The following is an 18,668-nucleotide window of genomic DNA, read 5'->3' as shown; positions in this document are numbered from 1 at the left end:
CTTGTGTGGTGCCTTCATTACATGTATTTAGGCATCAGGCAAAAACATTCCTCTTCTCCCAGGCCTTGGCTAATTAAACAATCTATGGCCTTTAAAACTGGTGTGTGTGTGTTTGTGTGTATTGTTTTTCTTCCTTTCTATAGTATGCATTTTTGCGTTTTTATACTGTAAACTGTCCTGTGATCCTCAAATGAAGTATGGTATAGAAATTTAATTAATAATAATAATTCTATATGGCAATTTGTAGGCATTATAATCTCTGCACAGGTATTTAAATAGCTCCATGTTTTGGCTGAGGTTGATGGAATCTGGAGGGTTACAGGTTTCCCACCTTGCTGAAAATGAAAATGCCTTTGGTGACCTGCCACCACAATATCCCCAAACTAAAACACATGAACAGGGATGAACAGTTGATAACACAATACCTGTTTATATTTCTGAGGAAGGCTCCAACCAAAAGCTTGCACTCTACCGTCTTCCTTCTGAACATGGGCTTTCACTTGGCGGTACTGTTCTCTCTTCTGCTCTCTACGTGAGGCAAGACTGGCCTCAGACCTTGGCAAAAGGGAAGGACACTTTTTTTTTTAATTCCAAGTTCCTCTATACCTTCCAATCCCCATTAGCCCAAATAAAACCTTTCAAAGTTATGTAGGGGGTGGCAGAAGAGGTTCTTCGAAGTTAATACGCAAGTGAAATCTGTATTGCTCCCCAGACACCATACTTCCTTCAAGGTACTTGCTTTTTTCTCTCAGTGAGAAACTGTCAGCACAATGCTTCTAAGGTTTTTAGGGCAGCATGGCTCTCTGACACGACCTGCTGCTGAAGTCTGCATCTGGTAACATATTTGGATGAAGAGGGGGAAGCAACGTCTAACGCTGCGACCAAACTGGTATGGTGGAAAGCTGTAATTTGAAGGTCTTTTTAAATTACCCATATTCTGCATTCCACCCAAGGGGGGTTCTCTAATGTAACAATCAGGCCATATGACCTGAGGATTTGGGAATTCTAATCATGGAGAGGATTTTCCATTCCACCCCTTCATCTCTCACATTAACAGCCTTAAGAGGCTTCTGGTTACACCTGGAAACCCAGGATGCCTTCCACCAATCTCTGAAGAGAGGACAGCAACACTTTTATTTGATGAGGACTTGGCAATGCTGATTCAGACTTCTGTTATCTAAAGGATAGACTACTATAATGTTTTCTACATGAAGGTGCCTCCCAAAACTGTATGGAGGCTTCAGTTAGTATAGAACTGGCTGGTATTTTTCGGTGTAGTTTTATGATGGGAGAGGAAAACAGCCCTTTCCTGCCCCCCAGTTCACCCCACAACCACATCCTTTTGCTTGCGGAAATATAGGTTGAAACTAAGCTGGGCTACTTTTTTGTGGTTTCAAAAGTTGTTAGGAGGTTGTGCATATCCTGGCAAACTTTTCAAATGTCCCAGTTCAGTTCTCTCTTGGCTCATTTGGTCTAATAAGATCATAGGGTTCCTAATGGGGTACCATGGGAGGAGACTGTCCCTGAACTACTCTGGTCCTAAACCATTTAGAGCTGCATAGATTACAGCACCTTTCACTGTGCCAGGAGGAGCCAGCCACAGATACATCAGAGCACCGGTGACATGCGTTTCTGGGCCTACGTCCTCTGATTCATGCTAACTTTGCAAACACAGTTAACAAAAGCTCTACCTGGGCAAAACATTCAAACTGAGCACTGTGAATGGAAACACTGTTGAGGAAATGAAAGTCGGTGCTGAAAGGCACTGAGGGATTTTAAGCTCATGTTACATTAGTTCAAGTAAGGCAGTAAAGGGCATTATAATTAAGGTATACCCATCCCCAAAGGCAACATGCCACATTAGTGTGTGCTGTATGGATATCATGGGTTATTTTACACAGAAGTATCATAAAGGGACAAGGGTATTGGACCAGATAACTAGATAAATATGGGCGAGGTTATTTCTGAGAACAAGCAAGATTCTGGCATGGCAGGCTAACTAGTTATGCAGCCCCCAAGCATAATAATATAATAAGTTGAATAAATTGTTGTAATTGTTATGCAACAGAGGCTACCACATTTATGCACACAGTCTTCTTTTTGTCCATAAAAATCATCCAACAGCTGCCACCTGTTATTCCAATACTTCAAGGTTTGCTCAACCTAAACCCTGGGTTTTGATATTTCTACTACAATACATGCTGGCATTGCTGATAAATTCAAATAATTCTATACTGCTGACATACTTTTAGTCTGTATAAGCAAAGCAAGTCTTACTCTTCACTGAGGAAATCGAAGGCTTTTGATTTGTCACTGGGTAACTGGGATAAAGTGCTGCTTCTTTTCTTGACTGATGGAGTAATGTGGGAGGTTGGAGCATTGTACTTAACATTAACTGGTGGTTCTGGTTTCTTAGCAGTATTGCCTGATGAGCTGAATAGTCTGCTAAAACTGGAGACCACAAAAAAAAGTAGAAGCATGTGAGTACACAGACACACCCAAAAGCCAAACTGGCTTCAAATGTGCAGCAATGAGTAAGGAAACGTAGTAAGAAAGGAATGGGCCCAAACACAGCAGCCTTTAACTGTCCCACACAGCTCACACCATCAGAACAGCAGCATTACGCTTGCAACACTCATAATAACTATTCCATGCACATCCAAGCCAAGAATGAAGATAAAGACTTGGTCTTTACGCAGGGGCTAGAAAATGCTCTGGTGTCTGAAAATGTGGTGTTAAAAACAGCTTTCTATATACATACAGGGCTGGTACAAAAAAAAAAGTGATGCTGGCTTCTATTTTTATTTTCAGGTATTTACTTTTATTTCCATCTTTTTATTGCCTGCCCTTCATCCTGAGGTCCCAGGGTGGGTTGGACTCCTGCACCTGAAAATCTGAAATGCTTCTCTATCTGTAGAGCAAATTTCTAGACCCGAGATAGTTAAGGCCACCACAGGCAACACCACTCAGTAATTCAGGCTCTGAAGCATTGATAAACAGCATAGTTTCCCCAAAACGTATAGGCACACAAGCAGTTTGATCATTATCTGAGTTGATGTGCCATAGTGATTAAAAGCATGAGCTTTGCTCTGTAAGTCACACAACTCATCACCGAGCTTGGTAAATGTTCCTTAGGCAGGATGCTGCCTCCATCTCACCATTATTTATAACAGGGAGATAAATCTGGCATAGCCTACAAGATTGTTGTAAGGATTGCAGATGGTTTGCCCAAAGCATTTCATATAACCTAAATATCATTGTGTATATCATGCGTATGCCACAGAGTACAAGTTTACTAGACTACCAGACTATGAGTCCAGATATAGAGGATCCGTAACTTCAATGAATTCTGTTTCCCCACAGCAAAAGGCAGGGATGGACAAGATTGGTTTCAGTTCAGAATATGAACTACAATAAAGGTAAAAGAAACACAATCCCACAAGAATCCAGCACCCTCACAGCCAAGTCCTGCAGATTCACCACTATTTAGACAGGAGCCCAAAGATTTCTATTAAATCTTAAACCGCAAAAAAGTATTAAATAAAATAACTTCTGGGATCCACAAGATTTTAATATTTAATCACACAATAATTAATCTCTCACAATTTTAGTACTCTCTCACATTTGGCTTCAGTAATTATGTTTAGAACAAGGAACATAAATTAGCACTTCACAAATTCTCACACCAAGTTCTGGGGTACTTGAAATTATATGCAAACCACACCAAAAGCTACCCAAACTTCAGTTTACTTTCATATTCATAGAACAGCTGCTAACAAAACTCTGCACTCTTGTGTCAGAATTCTGGTTTCTTTTTTTTAATGCCACAATTAGATTAAGGCAGTTATGTTTCTCGGCCAAGTGCATAACCAACATTGCAAGATGCATCTTACAATCTGTCTTTAAGGTCAGTCTTACCCAGTTGGCATTCTAGATGGCAAAGAGAAAATAGGTTTGTTGTTATTGGTTCCTTGCACAGTAAAGAAACAAAAAAGGCTTTTGTGCATAATACCAGCATCTGATTGCGTTTCAGTACTTACAACTGCCAAAGGCTTGATCTCTTCTTCTCTTGCATGGCTGGATTTTCTCGTGATGCCCTGAAGAAAAAAATCAAAAGCTAATTAGCTGAGCAATAGGATGACCTAGAATGCTCTGCACGACACATCAAAGTAGCAAATGGCTCTTGTCTGATTGCAAGATACAATACTATTAAATTGATGAGGTGGGTAGGGAGGGATTGCTGAATAAACAGGGTGCAATTTAACATAGTGCTAAGTGGGGCATGTGTGTGCAGAACAAGGCCTGTTTGAGCAGAAAGACATTTCCATTCTTCACTTCTTCCTATCTGCCACATGCCCTCTAAACCTGTTCTGGGTTTAGTTGTACATGAAGTTAGATTACTGTTCAACAAAATTAGTATCTGGATATTCTAAAAATTCAAGTTACTATTTTGACCACTCATCCCCTAAAAACACACACACTTTAGTATATCTGGTGAAGGGTAAACAGTGTAAGGGCATCAAGCGCTTTTCAATCTGTTTTTTTTGTTCACTGCCGATTTTACAGAAGGTTAAGTTCCTGACAAGATCATCCACTGCTCGATGACGGTTTTGTCCACCTCATGCATGCATTAGGAAAGCAGTTCCAAACAGCCAAGTGTACAAAATAATTTCATCAGAGGAAGTACCAAGCATTATGGCTGCAAAAGCTGCATGTGCAAGGAATACGGGGACTGCTCCAAGGTAGAATGTGGCTCATGCAAAACAAGTCAACTTAGTCACAAAGAGGTCTAAATATCTTTCCATAGTAAAACTAAACTGCAGCAATCACATCCAGCCATTAGGTGGCAGCCAAATGAGATGTTAAAAGTACAGGAGTGCCTAGGGAAGAAGTTCAAAGTGAGAGGTGCACTACGCCCCTCCTATAATAATAATAATAATAATAATAATTTATTATTTATACCCCGCCCATCTGGCTGGGTTTCCCCAGCCACTCTGGGCGGCTTCCAAAAGAATATTAAAATACAATGATACATCAAACATTAAAAGCTTCCCTAAACAGGGCTGCCTTCAGATGTCTTCTAAAAGTCTGGTAGTTGTTGTTCTCTTTGACATCTGGTGGGAGGGCGTTCCACAGGGAGGGCGCCACTACCGAGAAGGCCCTCTGCCTGGTTCCCTGTAACTTGGCTTCTCGTAGTGAGGGAACTGCCAGAAGGCCCTCGGTGCTGGACCTCAGTGTCCGGGTAGAACGATGGAGGTGGAGACGCTCCTTCAGGTATACTGGACCGAGGCCGTTTAGGGCTTTAAAGGTCAGCACCAACACTTTGAATTGTGCTCGGAAACGTACTGGGAGCCAATGTAGGTCTTTCAAGACCGGTGTTATATGGTCTCGGCGGCCGTTCCCAGTCACCAGTCTGGCTGCTGCATTCTGGATTAGTTGTAGTTTCCGGGTCACCTTCAAAGGTAGCCCCACGTAGAGCGCATTGCAGTAGTCCAAGCGGGAGATAACCAGAGCATGCACCACTCTGGCAAGGCAGTCCGCGGGCAGATAGGGTCTCAGCCTACGTACCAGATGGAGCTGGTACACAGCTGCCCTGGACACGGATTTAACCTGTGCCTCCATGGACAGCTGTGAGTCCAAAATGACTCCCAGGCTGCGCACCTGGTCCTTCAGGGGCACGGTTACCCCATTCAGGACCAGGGAATCCCCCACACCTGCCCGCCTCCTGTCCCCCAGAAACAGTACTTCTGTCTTGTCAGGATTCAATCTCAATCTGTTTGCCGCCATCCATCCTCCAACCGCCTCCAGACACTCACACAGGACCGTCACCGCCTTCACTGGTTCTGATTTGAAAGAGAGGTAGAGTTGGGTATCATCCGCATACTGATGAACACCCAGCCCAAACCCCCTGATGATCTCTCCCAGCGGCTGCATGTAGATGTTGAAAAGCATGGGGGAGAGGACAGAACCCTGAGGCACCCCACAAGTGAGAGCCCAGGGGTCTGAACACTCATCCCCCGCCACCACTTTCTGAACACGGCCCAGGAGGAAGGAGCGGAACCACTGTATGACAGTGCCCCCAGCTCCCAGCCCCTCAAGACGGTCCAGAAGGATGTTATGGTCGATGGTATCAAACGCCGCTGAGAGATCCAGCAGAACTAGGAAACAGCTCTCACCTTTGTCCCTAGCCCGCCGGAGATCATCAACCAGTGCGACCAAGGCAGTTTCAGTCCCGTGATGAGGCCTGAATCCCGATTGGAAGGGATCCAAATGGTCCGCTTCTTCCAGGCGTGCCTGGAGTTGTTCAGCAACCACTCGCTCAATCACCTTGCCCAAGAATGGAAGATTTGAGACTGGGCGATAGTTGGCCATCGTGGCCGCATCTAAAGATGGTTTTTTAAGAAGTGGTTTAATAACCGCCTCTTTCAGCGGGTCTGGGAAGGCTCCCTCACGGAGGGAAGCATTCACCACCCCACAAAGCCCATCGCCCAGCCCTTCCCGGCTAGCTTTTATAAGCCAGGATGGGCAAGGATCAAGGAGACAGGTGGTTGGTTTCACTCGTCCAAGCAGCCTGTCCACATCCTCGGAGGTAACAGATTGGAATTGGTCCCACGCAATTTGACTAGACAGGACTCTAGCACTCTCCCGCCCCGGCCCTGCTCCCACAGTGGCGTCTACCTCTTCCCGAATCTGAGCGACTTTATCTGCAAAAAACTTTGCAAAATCATTGCAGGAGATCATGTGGCCCGTACTGGGCCCCGATGTAGCAGGTGGTTCCGCTAAATTGCGGACCACCTGAAAAAGTCTCCTGCTGCTGTTTTCTGCAGATGCAATAGAGGCGGCGAAGAAAGCCTTCTTCGCCGTCGCTACCGCCACTTGGTAGGCTCGACACTGAGCTCTAACCTGTGTCCGGTCAGCTTCAGAATGGGTCATCCGCCACCGGCGCTCTAGCCGTCTCAACGATTGTTTCATTGCCCTCAGATCCGTGGAAAACCACGGGGCTGTCCGGGCTCCATGCAATCGGAGAGGGCGCTTCGGAGCCAAACAGTCAATAGCCCTGGTTAACTCCGCATTCCAGCGGGCCACCAGGGAATCAGCTGAAAGGCCATCAACATGGGATAAAGCATCCCATACCACTCTCTGGAAACCATTTGGATCCATTAAGTGGCGGGGGCGGACCATCCGAATCGGTCCCACCTCCCTGCAGAGGGGAAGGGTCGCGGAGAAGTCAAGTTGCACCAGGAAGTGGTCTGACCATGGCACTTCTTTTGTTTCGCTTTTACTTAGTGTCAGAACACCAACATCCATGGAGGTAAACACCAGGTCCAAGGCATGTCCGCGGCTATGGGTTGGGCCAAACTTATTCAGGGACAGCCCCATGGAGGCCATGCTTTCCACGAAGTCCCGAGCGGCCCCTTGTAAGGTCCTACTGCTGCAGATCATCTCCTTGGAGTCTGTCTGCCAAGCACCATCTCTTTATTCAGAGATATGATACTAAATGTGTGCCCAGCTTTTGGGTGGTGGTGGTGGGGAAATGCCAAGAGCTAAGCAATGGGTGGGGAGGGTAGGAAGCTGCCTGGTCCATCTAGCTCAGTGTTTCTCAAACTAGGGTCCCCGGCTGTTGCCAGACTACAACTGCCATCATCTCTAGCTAGGACCAGAAGTCAGGGATGATACGAGTTGTAGTCCAACAACAGCTGGACACACAAGCTTGAGAAACATTGGCTCATTATTTTCTGCCCTGACTGGCAGCAACTCTCTAGAGCAGCGGTTCTCAACCTGTGGGTCCCCAGATGTTGTTGAACTACAACTCCCATCACCCCTAGCTAGCAAGGCCAGAGCTCAGGGATGGTGGGAGTTGTAGTCCAACAACAGCTGGGGACCCACAGGTTGAGAACCGCTGCTCTAGGCTTTCAGGCAGGACTCTCTCTCAGCCCTACTCGGGAAGTTAACCTGGGATGTTCTACATGCGAAGTATGTAGAAGGGCTACAGCCCTTCCCCTTTGATGGTCCTGCCCCCTTTTACTGTTAAAAATAATCTACTCTCCACAATGCAATACAATAATAGCAGCAGTTTCACAGAATCACAGATTGGTACAGTTGGAAGGGACCAAAGGATTATTTAGTCCAACCAACTGCAATTATATGAGACAGAGAGAGAGAGAGAGAGAGAGAGAGAGAAAGAGAGAGCTATCCAGCATTGCAACCATAACCGTAAAATACTATGAACAAGCATAAGAAAACTGGACTTGCCGTATCATCTCAGTCCATCGCACTGCTTCTTGGAGCTCCATTAGCCGCTCTTTATACTGATTTCTTTCCATGAGGACACGGGCCATTTCAACCCGAGTGAATCGCTTTCTCTGAGCAGTAGGAATGTCACTCTGCGCATGGGGGGGGGGGGGGGGAGAGAACCAAGAATGCTTAACGTAGCAAATTATGTACAGTTTAAGGAGGAGTTACTTTCTCTTCCATCACCAATGAACTGCACTAAGGGCCTAAGACAGTCGTTTCGAAATAATTTACAGGTGTTTATGGCTATATATAAAGTGCAATGGGTGGGAAGAAACAGCACCAACCATGGAAGCGGCCCCTCACAGCCCCTTGGTGTCCAAAGGAGGGGTGGGGTGGAGGAAGCAGACTAATTCAGCATCCCCCAGATGTCATAATCCACTCTACAACTGAAGGAGTTGCAGCAGATAAAGAAAGGACAAGTGCACACTTCTTCTCAAAAGCTCTTTCAAAAGGTCAGGGTATTTTAAGAGCAATGTTACACAAATAAGAAACAGGATTAGATAAAAAGCTGCCAATGCAATTACATACATCATCCTCTTCCTTTGCTTTTTGCCTCGCTTCTTCTGCTTCCGCACGGGCTCTAAACAAGATACAAGAGTTATCAATGAAGTTAGTTGCAGAATCCCTGGTAAGATCTTCTCTGCTGTACATGAAACATGCGTATTACACTCACTTTCTAAGTTCTTCTTCCAATTCCTTGTTCTTCTCTTCAAGCTTCTGTTTGGCCAGTTTTACAGCTTCCAGCTCTCCTTTCAGCACATCCTTCTCGCAGGTGAGCTCATCTACTTTTGCTATTAAGTCATTCTTCACCACATTCAAGGCATTTCTGAAGACAACAAAGATAGCTGTAATTAGGTAATTTCTACCAGTATCACATGAGGGACGCGGGTGGCGCTGTGGGCTAAACCACAGAGCCTAGGACTTGCCGATCAGAAGGTCGGCGGTTTGAATCCCTGCAATGGGGTGAGCTCCCGTTGCTCGGTCCCTGCTCCTGCCCACCTAGCAGTTTGAAAGCACATCAAAGTGCAAGTAGATAAATAGGTACCGCTGCAGCAGGAAGGTAAACAGCATTTCCGTGTGCTGCTCTGGTTCGCCAGAAGCGGCTTAGTCATGCTGGCCACATGACCCGGAAGCTGCACGCCGGCTCCCTCGGCCAATAAAGCGAGATGAGCGCAGCAACCCCAGTCGGCCACGACTGGACCTAATGGTCAGGGGTCCCTTTACCTTTACCAGTATCACAGAAATTGATCTATTTATTTTTACTACTGTTATTTCAATCCTATCATAGGAATTCAAGCAACAAAGAGTTATACCCCTTCCCCCACTTACAAAAATAGCTTTGGGCAGTATGAAACTAATGAGTCCTACTAGTGGAAGCCTGCACTACAACCTCCACCAGGAGAATCCCCAGAGCAGTATGGGGAGGGTGCATCACCACATCTGGCCAACTGAAATGTTTGCACTGATGGAACAATTGCTGCAGCACTACGTTGGCACTGGCTGCCCCAGATTCATATTTTGTGTCCCGTTTCTATTCACAGCGACAGCTTCAACAGCTTGCACAAAACGTAGTTTGCAACATTTGTTTTTATTCGGCAAATAGTATAATATGCCATATTGGACTAGCCCAGGGTTGTCTAACCCTCAGTTTTGGTGGGGGGTGTCTAATATTGCCCCCCAGGACCCCTCTAAATTTGACAGCAGCAAAAATGATTACTGTATTTTTTGCTCTATAAGACTCACTTTTTCCCTCCTAAAAAGTAAGGGGAAATGTGTGTGCGTCTTATGGAGTGAATGCAGGCTGTGCAGCTATCCCAGAAGCCAGAACAGCAAAAGGGATCGCTGCTTTCGCTGCAGCAATCCCTCTTGTTGTTCTGGCTTCTGAGATTCAGAATATTTTTTTTCTTGTTTCCCTCCCCCAAAAACTAGTTGCGTCTTATGGTCTGGTGCGTCTTATAGGGCGAAAATTATGGGTAAGTGAACACAGTACTCGGCAATAACCCACCTCCTTATCTGATCTGTACACCTGGGGGGGGCAGTATGCCTGTGGGTGTCTGCGCACATGTGAGAGTGCTGAGTGGCCACGCCCTCTTTTGGCCATATCCACAACTGTGTGTGTTGCCCCAGAGGGTTGGTGAACCCTGCGCCCCAAGAGCGTCAGCCTCACCTAAACTAGCCTAGCTCTGCGACATCTAAGCAGATCCTCTTGGACAGTGCTTTTTTCTGGGGGTACTCATACCCCTAAACATTTTGTGAATCTAAGTTTGGCCTCACTGAGGGGCAGTATTTCAAGTAGGAAAATGAGAGTACCCCTAAACATTTTTAAAGAAAAAAAAGCACTGCTCTTGGGAACAAACAAATTAGTGAATGAGGGAGAGTTGTTTCTGATTGTCCTGAAGCTATTGATGGTCAGCTACACTTAAGAAACCCAAGCTCTAATGTTCTGAGATTCCCTGTGCTTTTTGTAATTTTGTACCTTTCATGAACTAAAGGAATATGTAAGGTAAAAGGTAAAGGACCTCTGGATGGTTAAGTCCAGCCAAAGAAGACTATGGGGCTGTGGCAGTCATCTCACCTTAGGCCGAGGGAGCTGGCGATTGTCCACAGACAGCTTTCTGGGTCATGTGGCCAGCATGACTAGACAGCCTATTATATTAATTATATTAACCATTAGAGATCAAAATAGTGCAAACACCTAAAGCATCAACTAACCTACATCTGTCACCTAGATATATGGAACAAGGGCCTTGGGAATAATTGATTATATCCTTTATGAACCAACAACCAGTCTCATGATCAATTTTAAAACAAGTTTAGCAGAAGCAATTCTATGTTCAACAGCTGAAAAAGTTACTCACTTGGTTTCTAGCAGTTGTGTATTTTCTAAGATAAGGTTTTCAACTTCACGACCCATTCCTTTCAAAGACAGAACAGAGTAAACAGCTTAAAAACATTGAAATTACTAGTGCAAGTGCCAGTTCTCAAACTTATGTACCCTGATACAGAGTTTAGTGTATGCTGCTCCGAGGTTCATGTGGGGCTACTATGTAAGTGGGACTCCACATTAATTTCAATGGAAGGTACTGCCCTGCTTGCACACAGATTAGCTTCCTCCACTGAAATGTATTCAATCATTTATTTAATAGAGTTGCATACTGCTTCTCAATGAACATTTCCAAAATGGTTTACAAGCCACCTGTCAAACATTCAATAAAATATAAAAATGGAAGAACAACCTATGCAGGTAGGATTGTTCTTGGAGTTTATCGAAGCACCTGATTACTTAATAGCTGAAACGACAGTTTTCAAAACTAAATCTTGCTGCTGGACTTTTAAAGTGTTCAACAGGTAGGCTCTCTGAAGCCCAGAAGAACAATGCAAAATATTTTCAGTCCAAGAATCCAATGTTTAACTGCTCTTGCAGAAAATAAATTGAATTAAAACAACAAGTATTGAAAATCGATTAAAGTTTACACTACAAATTTAAATTACCTATATTTGATGCTGAAAGCCGTGTCACAACACAGAGAAGAGATGCAGAACATGAAAAAGCTCAAAGACAATGCAACGCCCTTGCAAATGTTCCCCAAATGAGATGATACCTTACCAAAGAAATTATGGTCTTTAAAGCCCATGAATCCCATGAAGAGCAAGAAGAAGAAGAAATATTTTATGTAAGGAGAGGAGTATGAGTGAGGCACAGCACAATACTAGAGATATGAGTGATTTCAAAGCAAAGCCAGCAGTAAACGCCTGAAGCCAAATTATGTTCTGATTTAAAAATGACTCATATAGTAAGACAAAAACAGTTAAAAGAGAGTAGTGTCAAAAAGTATGGTCAAGATCTAGGAGAAGCCTCAGTGGACCAAGCATTGCTCTAGTCCGGCATCCTGTCTCTAACACTGGAATCTCCAAGAAACCCATATAGAGGCTATGAGGCCTTTTTTCTTTAGTTTGTCCCCAGGAATCTAAATCCCAAAAGGTAACACTGCTGAAACTAGGGGTTCCATTTAGCCAGGGAGGTTGTAGAAAGACCTACACCCTTCAAGACTGACTAATCCCCACCTCCTGCCACTGCCTCTTGAAGCCACCTGCCCATGGCCATCACCACATTTTAAAATAGGGAATTTAATCAGTTAATTATGGGTTGCATGTCAGCCACGCACTTCTTTCTTTGGTTCGTTTTGAATTCCTTTCCTTGGTTCTTTTTGATGAAGGGGTGTGTGTGTGTGTGTGAGAGAGAGAGAGAGAGAGAGAGCGCACACACACACACACACACACACACACACATGAAAATAAGGTAGTGCCCAAATTTACTGAATGTCCCCAAGGCAAAGCCAAAAGGACACACACACCCATCTAGTCTTTCCAAGCCACACATAATTTACTTGTCCCACATCACCCCTTTTTCTTTTCCTAAAGTCCCAAATGCTTAAGGGTTTCCACAAGGCAGAAAATGTTCTTGACCATTTTAGCTGCCTTATTCTGCACTTTCCCCATCTCTGCAGTATCTTTTTGGGGAAGGGACGGTGGAGGCCATACATGGTTGGTTGGTATAAATGGTATTACAAACACTGGCAGCTGTTATTTTATTAAAGTGTGTGTTTGGGGGGGGGGAGTTGATCTTTACAGATTATCATATACCAACAGCTACACATTTCAGACCTCTGAAAGGTATCTAAAGTTATAACGTTCCAATAATATTTTGGGGAAGCGGCAATGTCATAGCTACATTCTTGATGGCTCACCATTAAAAAAAAAACAATGGGTGTTTAAACTGGGCTTCCCTTCTTACATCAATCTTAGAACACAGGCCGATAAAAGGTTTCTGGGAAAATCTAGGAAAATTATGACCCTGCTAATGTGTATAGCGTTGGAACGTATTTGCTATTTACACGTGTATTTGCAAAACTGAGCAAATGAGACCAACTCCTCAAACAGAATAAGCACGTAGTAATTTAGTGCTTCTCCACAGCAAATGGGCTGCCCTGCTCACCTGGCGGGAGGCAGGGAGGGCAGGTCCATATATTTACACCACAAGCTGCCCACTCTATTGAAATGAATAGGTAAGTACCTGCACAAGGAGGGGAGCTCTGTGCACCCACTGGAGTAGTGGACGAAGTCACTGGAACAAGGCCAATATCTTGCTCCTCGATTCCTTAAGCATACTGAATGTACTCTTTTGAGAAATAAGGATCATATTCTCTAAAACGCATGGAATGCTGACTGATGCCAGAGAAACAAGGTATCTTGCTTTTATGTGGCTGCTCTCACAGTGCTGACAGAGATGCACAGATCAAAACCCACCTGCCTGAAGTCTCCCTGTTGGAGAGGGGCTGCAGCTCAATGGCAGAGCATTTATTTTGCACGCAGAAGGTCTCAAGAAGGTTCAATCTCCAGGTAGGGATGGGAGAGAACTCTGCCTGAAACCCCGAGGAGCTGCTGCCAATGCTGAGCTAGGTGGACCTGTGATCTGAATCAGTATAAGGCAGCTTCCTATGTACTGCACTTGCTGCACAGGAGAAAGGAACCCTGCCCTCATTCTGCCAGGATAGCAGCATCACAATGCATTCTTCATGCCCTCCAACTAGCCAGCTCTTCAATTTACATCCTACAATGCGTTTGACATGTGCTTGTGCTTTAAATACATAAGAAGGGGGCCCTGTACTCAGTGATCAGCAAACAGTCATGATGGTTTCAGAAGGTTTGTTGGTTTGTTTATACTGCCCTTCATCCCAAGACCCCAGGGAGGATGCAAAATGAGAATACAAAATACTTCAAACCCTGTTCTTATTTCCAACTGCTTCTCCATGTTTGGGTGGTTTCACAAGACAGAACTTGGGCCAGTATCTGCCTATACCTGTAGAAAATAATGGGTCTTATCTTCAAAAGTAGCTGAAGTTTGAGTTTTTAGAGGATTTCAAAAAGTGCTGTTCGTAGAGATAAACTTGAGTTATTTGCACTACACTTTTAACTGCTGGTGTCCCTAACAGAGAAACGATTATCAAACAAAATGGTTGGGGGGGGGGGGGAGATACCAAGCAGGATAAAAACCAAAATAACAACATATATTATGATAGCAGCAGCCAAGAATATTGAACTTCAAAACAATCACTTTCGAAAATATAAAAAGCATACACACCAGAATATTCCCCTGGGTATGCAGCCCAAGAGAAAGAAAATTGGAGAATCCCATGTAAACTAACATTGTGGAACCATGCTCCATAAGTCAAACAGCAGATATATTGCATATCACGCTACAAAACAATGCATTTCATACAAAATGCACACTTATTTCAAATTGGGTCCCACTGAACTCTGTAGGACTTATGTATAAACACATTAGGATTATTCTGCCGCATTTAGTCGTTTCCCTTCAAATCCTAGAAGATCCAGGCTAAAGTCTGGGATCCTCCTACCCTTCAAATGTTGGATTCTATTCCCATCCAGCCACGATGGCCAAAGGTCAGGAGTGATGGAAACTGTGCTCCACCAACATCAAGAGGGTAGCAGGTTCCTCACCCCTAATCCGGGCTATGCGAGTTGTGTTTGCAACCCTCTCTTAAAACAGACATCAAGAGCTTTAAAAGCAACTCATTAATAAACCCATTAAAAGGACATCAGTAGAGTCAAGACTCTCCATTTCACTAGTTAATGCTGTCCATTGTATATTCATTCAAATCAGCCAACTTAATTTCAGAGGACAATGAATGGAGAAGACTGATGCTATTCACCAAGCTACATATGTGACTCCCCCTTATTCGAAAGCCAAATACTTGTAATGCTTTTTTAATTTTTAAATAAAGTCAAATCATAAATGCTGTTTGAAATAGATGAATGAAATTTATATTGCCCACCACAAAGAGAATAAAATGTACTTGAGTATCTGCAGCACATCTGTTGAAACGCATAATTCTAGCCAAGGCTGCATGCAGGGTTTTGTAACTAGGGTAACTACCTTCCAATAAAAAAAAATCCTGGCACCTGGGCTATGCCAGGGCATGTTTCCTGCTCAACTCCAGAAAGAGCAGAACTACTACTGAAACCTTTATTTTCATTCCTGTGACTGCAGCAGTGCCTGGCGTATACCGTGCTGTGCTGACATTATAGCATAAAAATGAAGGTGCGCCATAGGGAAGCAGACAAAACAGCAATCCCACTAGCCGCAGTTGCCAAGTGATATTAGCCTACCTCAATTGCTCAACAGAACCTGGAGTGTGTGGTATGGAGAAGGCACCCATATGTGCTCTATCAGGGCGAGCACGGCAGTTGAGCTCGACCCACCTGGCCCTTTAATGCTTGTGCTTGGGTTACACAGTTCAGGCATGTACACTAAAAGGAAGTGAGGATTCTGGCTAACCTGAACAATTCTGACATTTTCACACAAAGTCATGGCAACCATCCCAGAGATGCGACACAACTGGGTAGTTGTCTATTTTTCTTCTTGATCAGCTGGAAACACTCCCTTGTCAACATTGTTTCCTTCTGTGAGTACTTATAGACTACTACTATTCCATTTGCTGAATTTAAATCTGCATTCGAGGTCTCGCTTGTAGCTCTGCAAATATGACATTTTGCAAACTTGGCCTACAGCTGATTTTGGGCGATTCCCTCTTCCCACTGCAGCCCATCACTCCTCATCGCATGCTCTTCAGAAGGGGCCACTGACCCTCTAGAGACTTTTCTGGAAGCACAGGAGGGAGAGGGGCAGGCGAATCCCATTCAGCTTGAGTTTTTCCACTCAGTAACCAAACCTTCATCTTCTATTGTGCCCATGGCTAGCTAGAATCTTAGGCTCACTATCCAAAATAATATTTAGCAATTACAAACATTTGCCTTTTTCTGATCCTTTTAAATGGGCCTCTTTGGTCTTCTTCGTGACCCAAAATAGAAAATCTGCTTGGGGAAATAGTGTACATTACAAAATGTGCCCCTCTTACAGCGGAGTATAGGGCTGCTATAGAGGCATCTGGCTTACTGATTCCATATGATGCCAATGTTTGACACTGCAAAAGACATCTGCTGACAGCCTGCAAGAACCAACCCACCACACTGCTATTGGGCCTTGATTTGCATCAAATTGGAATCTACGAAGTTTGAGCAGTGCTAGGTTTATTTGTTATGTAGGTTTAGCAATCCTCCTAATGGGGATAGTCTTACATTCTTTAACAGAACTGACTGTGGAACTGGGCTCATCTCCTTTAACTATAGCTGGTGGAAAAGTTCCGATCTGAAAAATCATCTAGGCTGTAATGGATCTGGATGGGGGTCATTAGAAAGGGTATCGAGAGGGACCTCTGCATATCAAAGAATGGAGGATGACCGTATTTCCGAAATGAGGCCCCTCCTGCTCTTGTATGCTGATGACTGATAGAGACAGGAGCAGCCAATGAGGGCTCTATTTTCAGCTTGCCATTTACCAAATTAAACTGGTTATTTCACCAGTCCTTAAAAACTCAGAGCAAATGCTAGATTCACTTCATATTTGGGTAGTCTTGTGCCTCTGCATATTATTGTACAGGCTTATGGTTCTGGGGGCTGTTTCAGATATCCTCCCCATGTCACATGACTTCCTTCTCACCTGGTGAGTAGCTGCTACACCTGCTCTGAAACCTTACCCAAACCTATCAGGGACTCAATGGAACTTACTTCTGAGTGCAACCTAGGACTGCACTAAAGCAGAGATCTGAATAAATAGTCGAAAGACTCCCTTTGGTAAAAACCTCATGTAGGAGACTGAATGTTTTCAACTTCACCATTTTTAATTAGTAAGCATTTTATATATAGAAGAAACTTACTTAAAACGAAGTACTGAACATGAATACTTTTCTCAACAACTTCATTCCTCAACTCTCACAGAACAATTACCTTCACAGTTCTTAAGCTGAAGAAATGGATGGAAATCAACAGGATTTTTTTAGAATACCCACTTACCCAGTAGGTCTGCTCCTTCATCCACATCCCCTATCAGACCAGTGCCAGCAGAAGATAGTTCTTCGAACAGTGATTCTGTATTACGATCAAATGCTTTGTTCTCTATGCCTTTGGTAGGTGTGCTGCACAACAGAATTGGAATTTAAAAGTCAGGAGAATAAAAGTTTTAAAAATATGTAAAGGTACGCACACAAATGAGTGTCAATGTGTGTGGGCACATGGTCTTCTAAATCACTTCATGCGTCTGACAATGTGGGTTCCAGCCCATAAAAGCTAACACAGCAATAAGCAGCGGTAGCCAACGTGGTGCCCTCCAGATTTTGTTGGACTACAACATCCATAAACCCTCAGCTAGCATGGCCAACAACTGAGGATGATGGGAGTAGTAGTCCAACAACATCTGGAGGGTGTCACATTGGCAACCGCCAATATAAGTCAGGCATTACAGTCAGGTGTGTCTCTAGAATTATGTGCTAGAAACCTACCAGTGGGTGCGCTTAACTGTCAAGGGGCAGAGACATGTGTCAAGGTAATGCTTCCTCCCCACTTACCCCAAATGCACAGCTCGTGACCTGGGTTACTCTTCCTTTCATCCACTTGACTGGCTTTCACTCTTTTCCCCTGGCCCACCTCCCCACGGCACCAGTAGGAGGTCAGCCCTCCTTAACTTCTCACCCCAAGAGCCCTCTGCCCTTGCATTCTGGAGCACTTAAGCAGATCAGAAGCAGCACAAGACTCTCTTGCACTGGCGGAGGAACGGGGTGCGGAGGGCACGGACCACCCTTGGCACCACTATTCCAATAGGGCGACATCGCGGCGGCCTCCCCGGACATGCGCCACGCACCCACCCACATGCCGGGCGCCACACCCCCACAGGTGGCACACCACGCCCCCAGAACGCAAGCCACGCCCTCACAGGCGGCACGCCACACCCCCGGGATGCGTGCCACACCCCCACGGACAGCATGCCACGCCCTCCGGGATGCCAGCCACGCCCCCGCCTGCTCTCCGCCCACGGTAGCAGAGCATGCAGCTTCACCACTGCTCTCTCACACACTGTCTTTAGCTCTCCTGGAAGACCCTGAGTAAAAGGACAATGACTGCTGCATAACACACTGCTCCGATCTTCTCAGCAGATCAGGACCCTTTGCACTGGGCGGGCGGGCAGGCAAAAGCAGAGCAGCAGCACAGTGGACAACTGTATTGCTTCAGACATTCCCAAGCGTCCTATGCAACGTGGGCCATGTATGGGTCTTCGGGGTCCTGGAATTTGCCCAACAAGACTGTTGGATCTTATACGTGGAATTCAACATAGCATTAAGTGGGGTATGCATGCAGGGAACAAAGCTCTGCTGCGCAATGGGACTTTCTCCCACCCCCGCCTTCACTTAAACCTGTTCTGGAGGGTTTCCCCAGTCATACGGGGCAGGCCTAGGGGG

At 44.9% G+C, this 18,668-nt stretch overlaps 1 protein-coding gene across 6 annotated transcripts in view; it reads right to left on the bottom strand.

Moving 5' to 3' along the window:
* Nucleotides 1–18,668, bottom strand: part of SPAG9 (sperm associated antigen 9) — an 80,339-nt gene that overhangs the window by 22,722 nt on the left and 38,949 nt on the right. For all 6 annotated transcript variants that reach the window (XM_080993606.1, XM_080993608.1, XM_080993605.1 and 3 more), the window contains 8 exons: nt 17,230–17,351; nt 11,154–11,211; nt 8,969–9,121; nt 8,824–8,875; nt 8,254–8,384; nt 4,041–4,097; nt 2,278–2,451; nt 426–555 (listed from right to left, as the gene is read on the bottom strand). In XM_080993606.1, coding sequence (XP_080849732.1) covers nt 426–555; nt 2,278–2,451; nt 4,041–4,097; nt 8,254–8,384; nt 8,824–8,875; nt 8,969–9,121; nt 11,154–11,211; nt 17,230–17,351 — 877 coding nt within the window. The remainder of the gene's footprint in view (nt 1–425; nt 556–2,277; nt 2,452–4,040; nt 4,098–8,253; nt 8,385–8,823; nt 8,876–8,968; nt 9,122–11,153; nt 11,212–17,229; nt 17,352–18,668) is intronic.

The sequence above is a fragment of the Podarcis pityusensis genome (genome assembly GCF_964106645.2).
Source record: "Podarcis pityusensis genome assembly, chromosome: 2".
Taxonomy (NCBI): domain Eukaryota; kingdom Metazoa; phylum Chordata; class Lepidosauria; order Squamata; family Lacertidae; genus Podarcis; species Podarcis pityusensis.
Note: the sequence above shows the minus strand (reverse complement) of the source record. Positions and strands in the feature narration are given on the sequence as shown.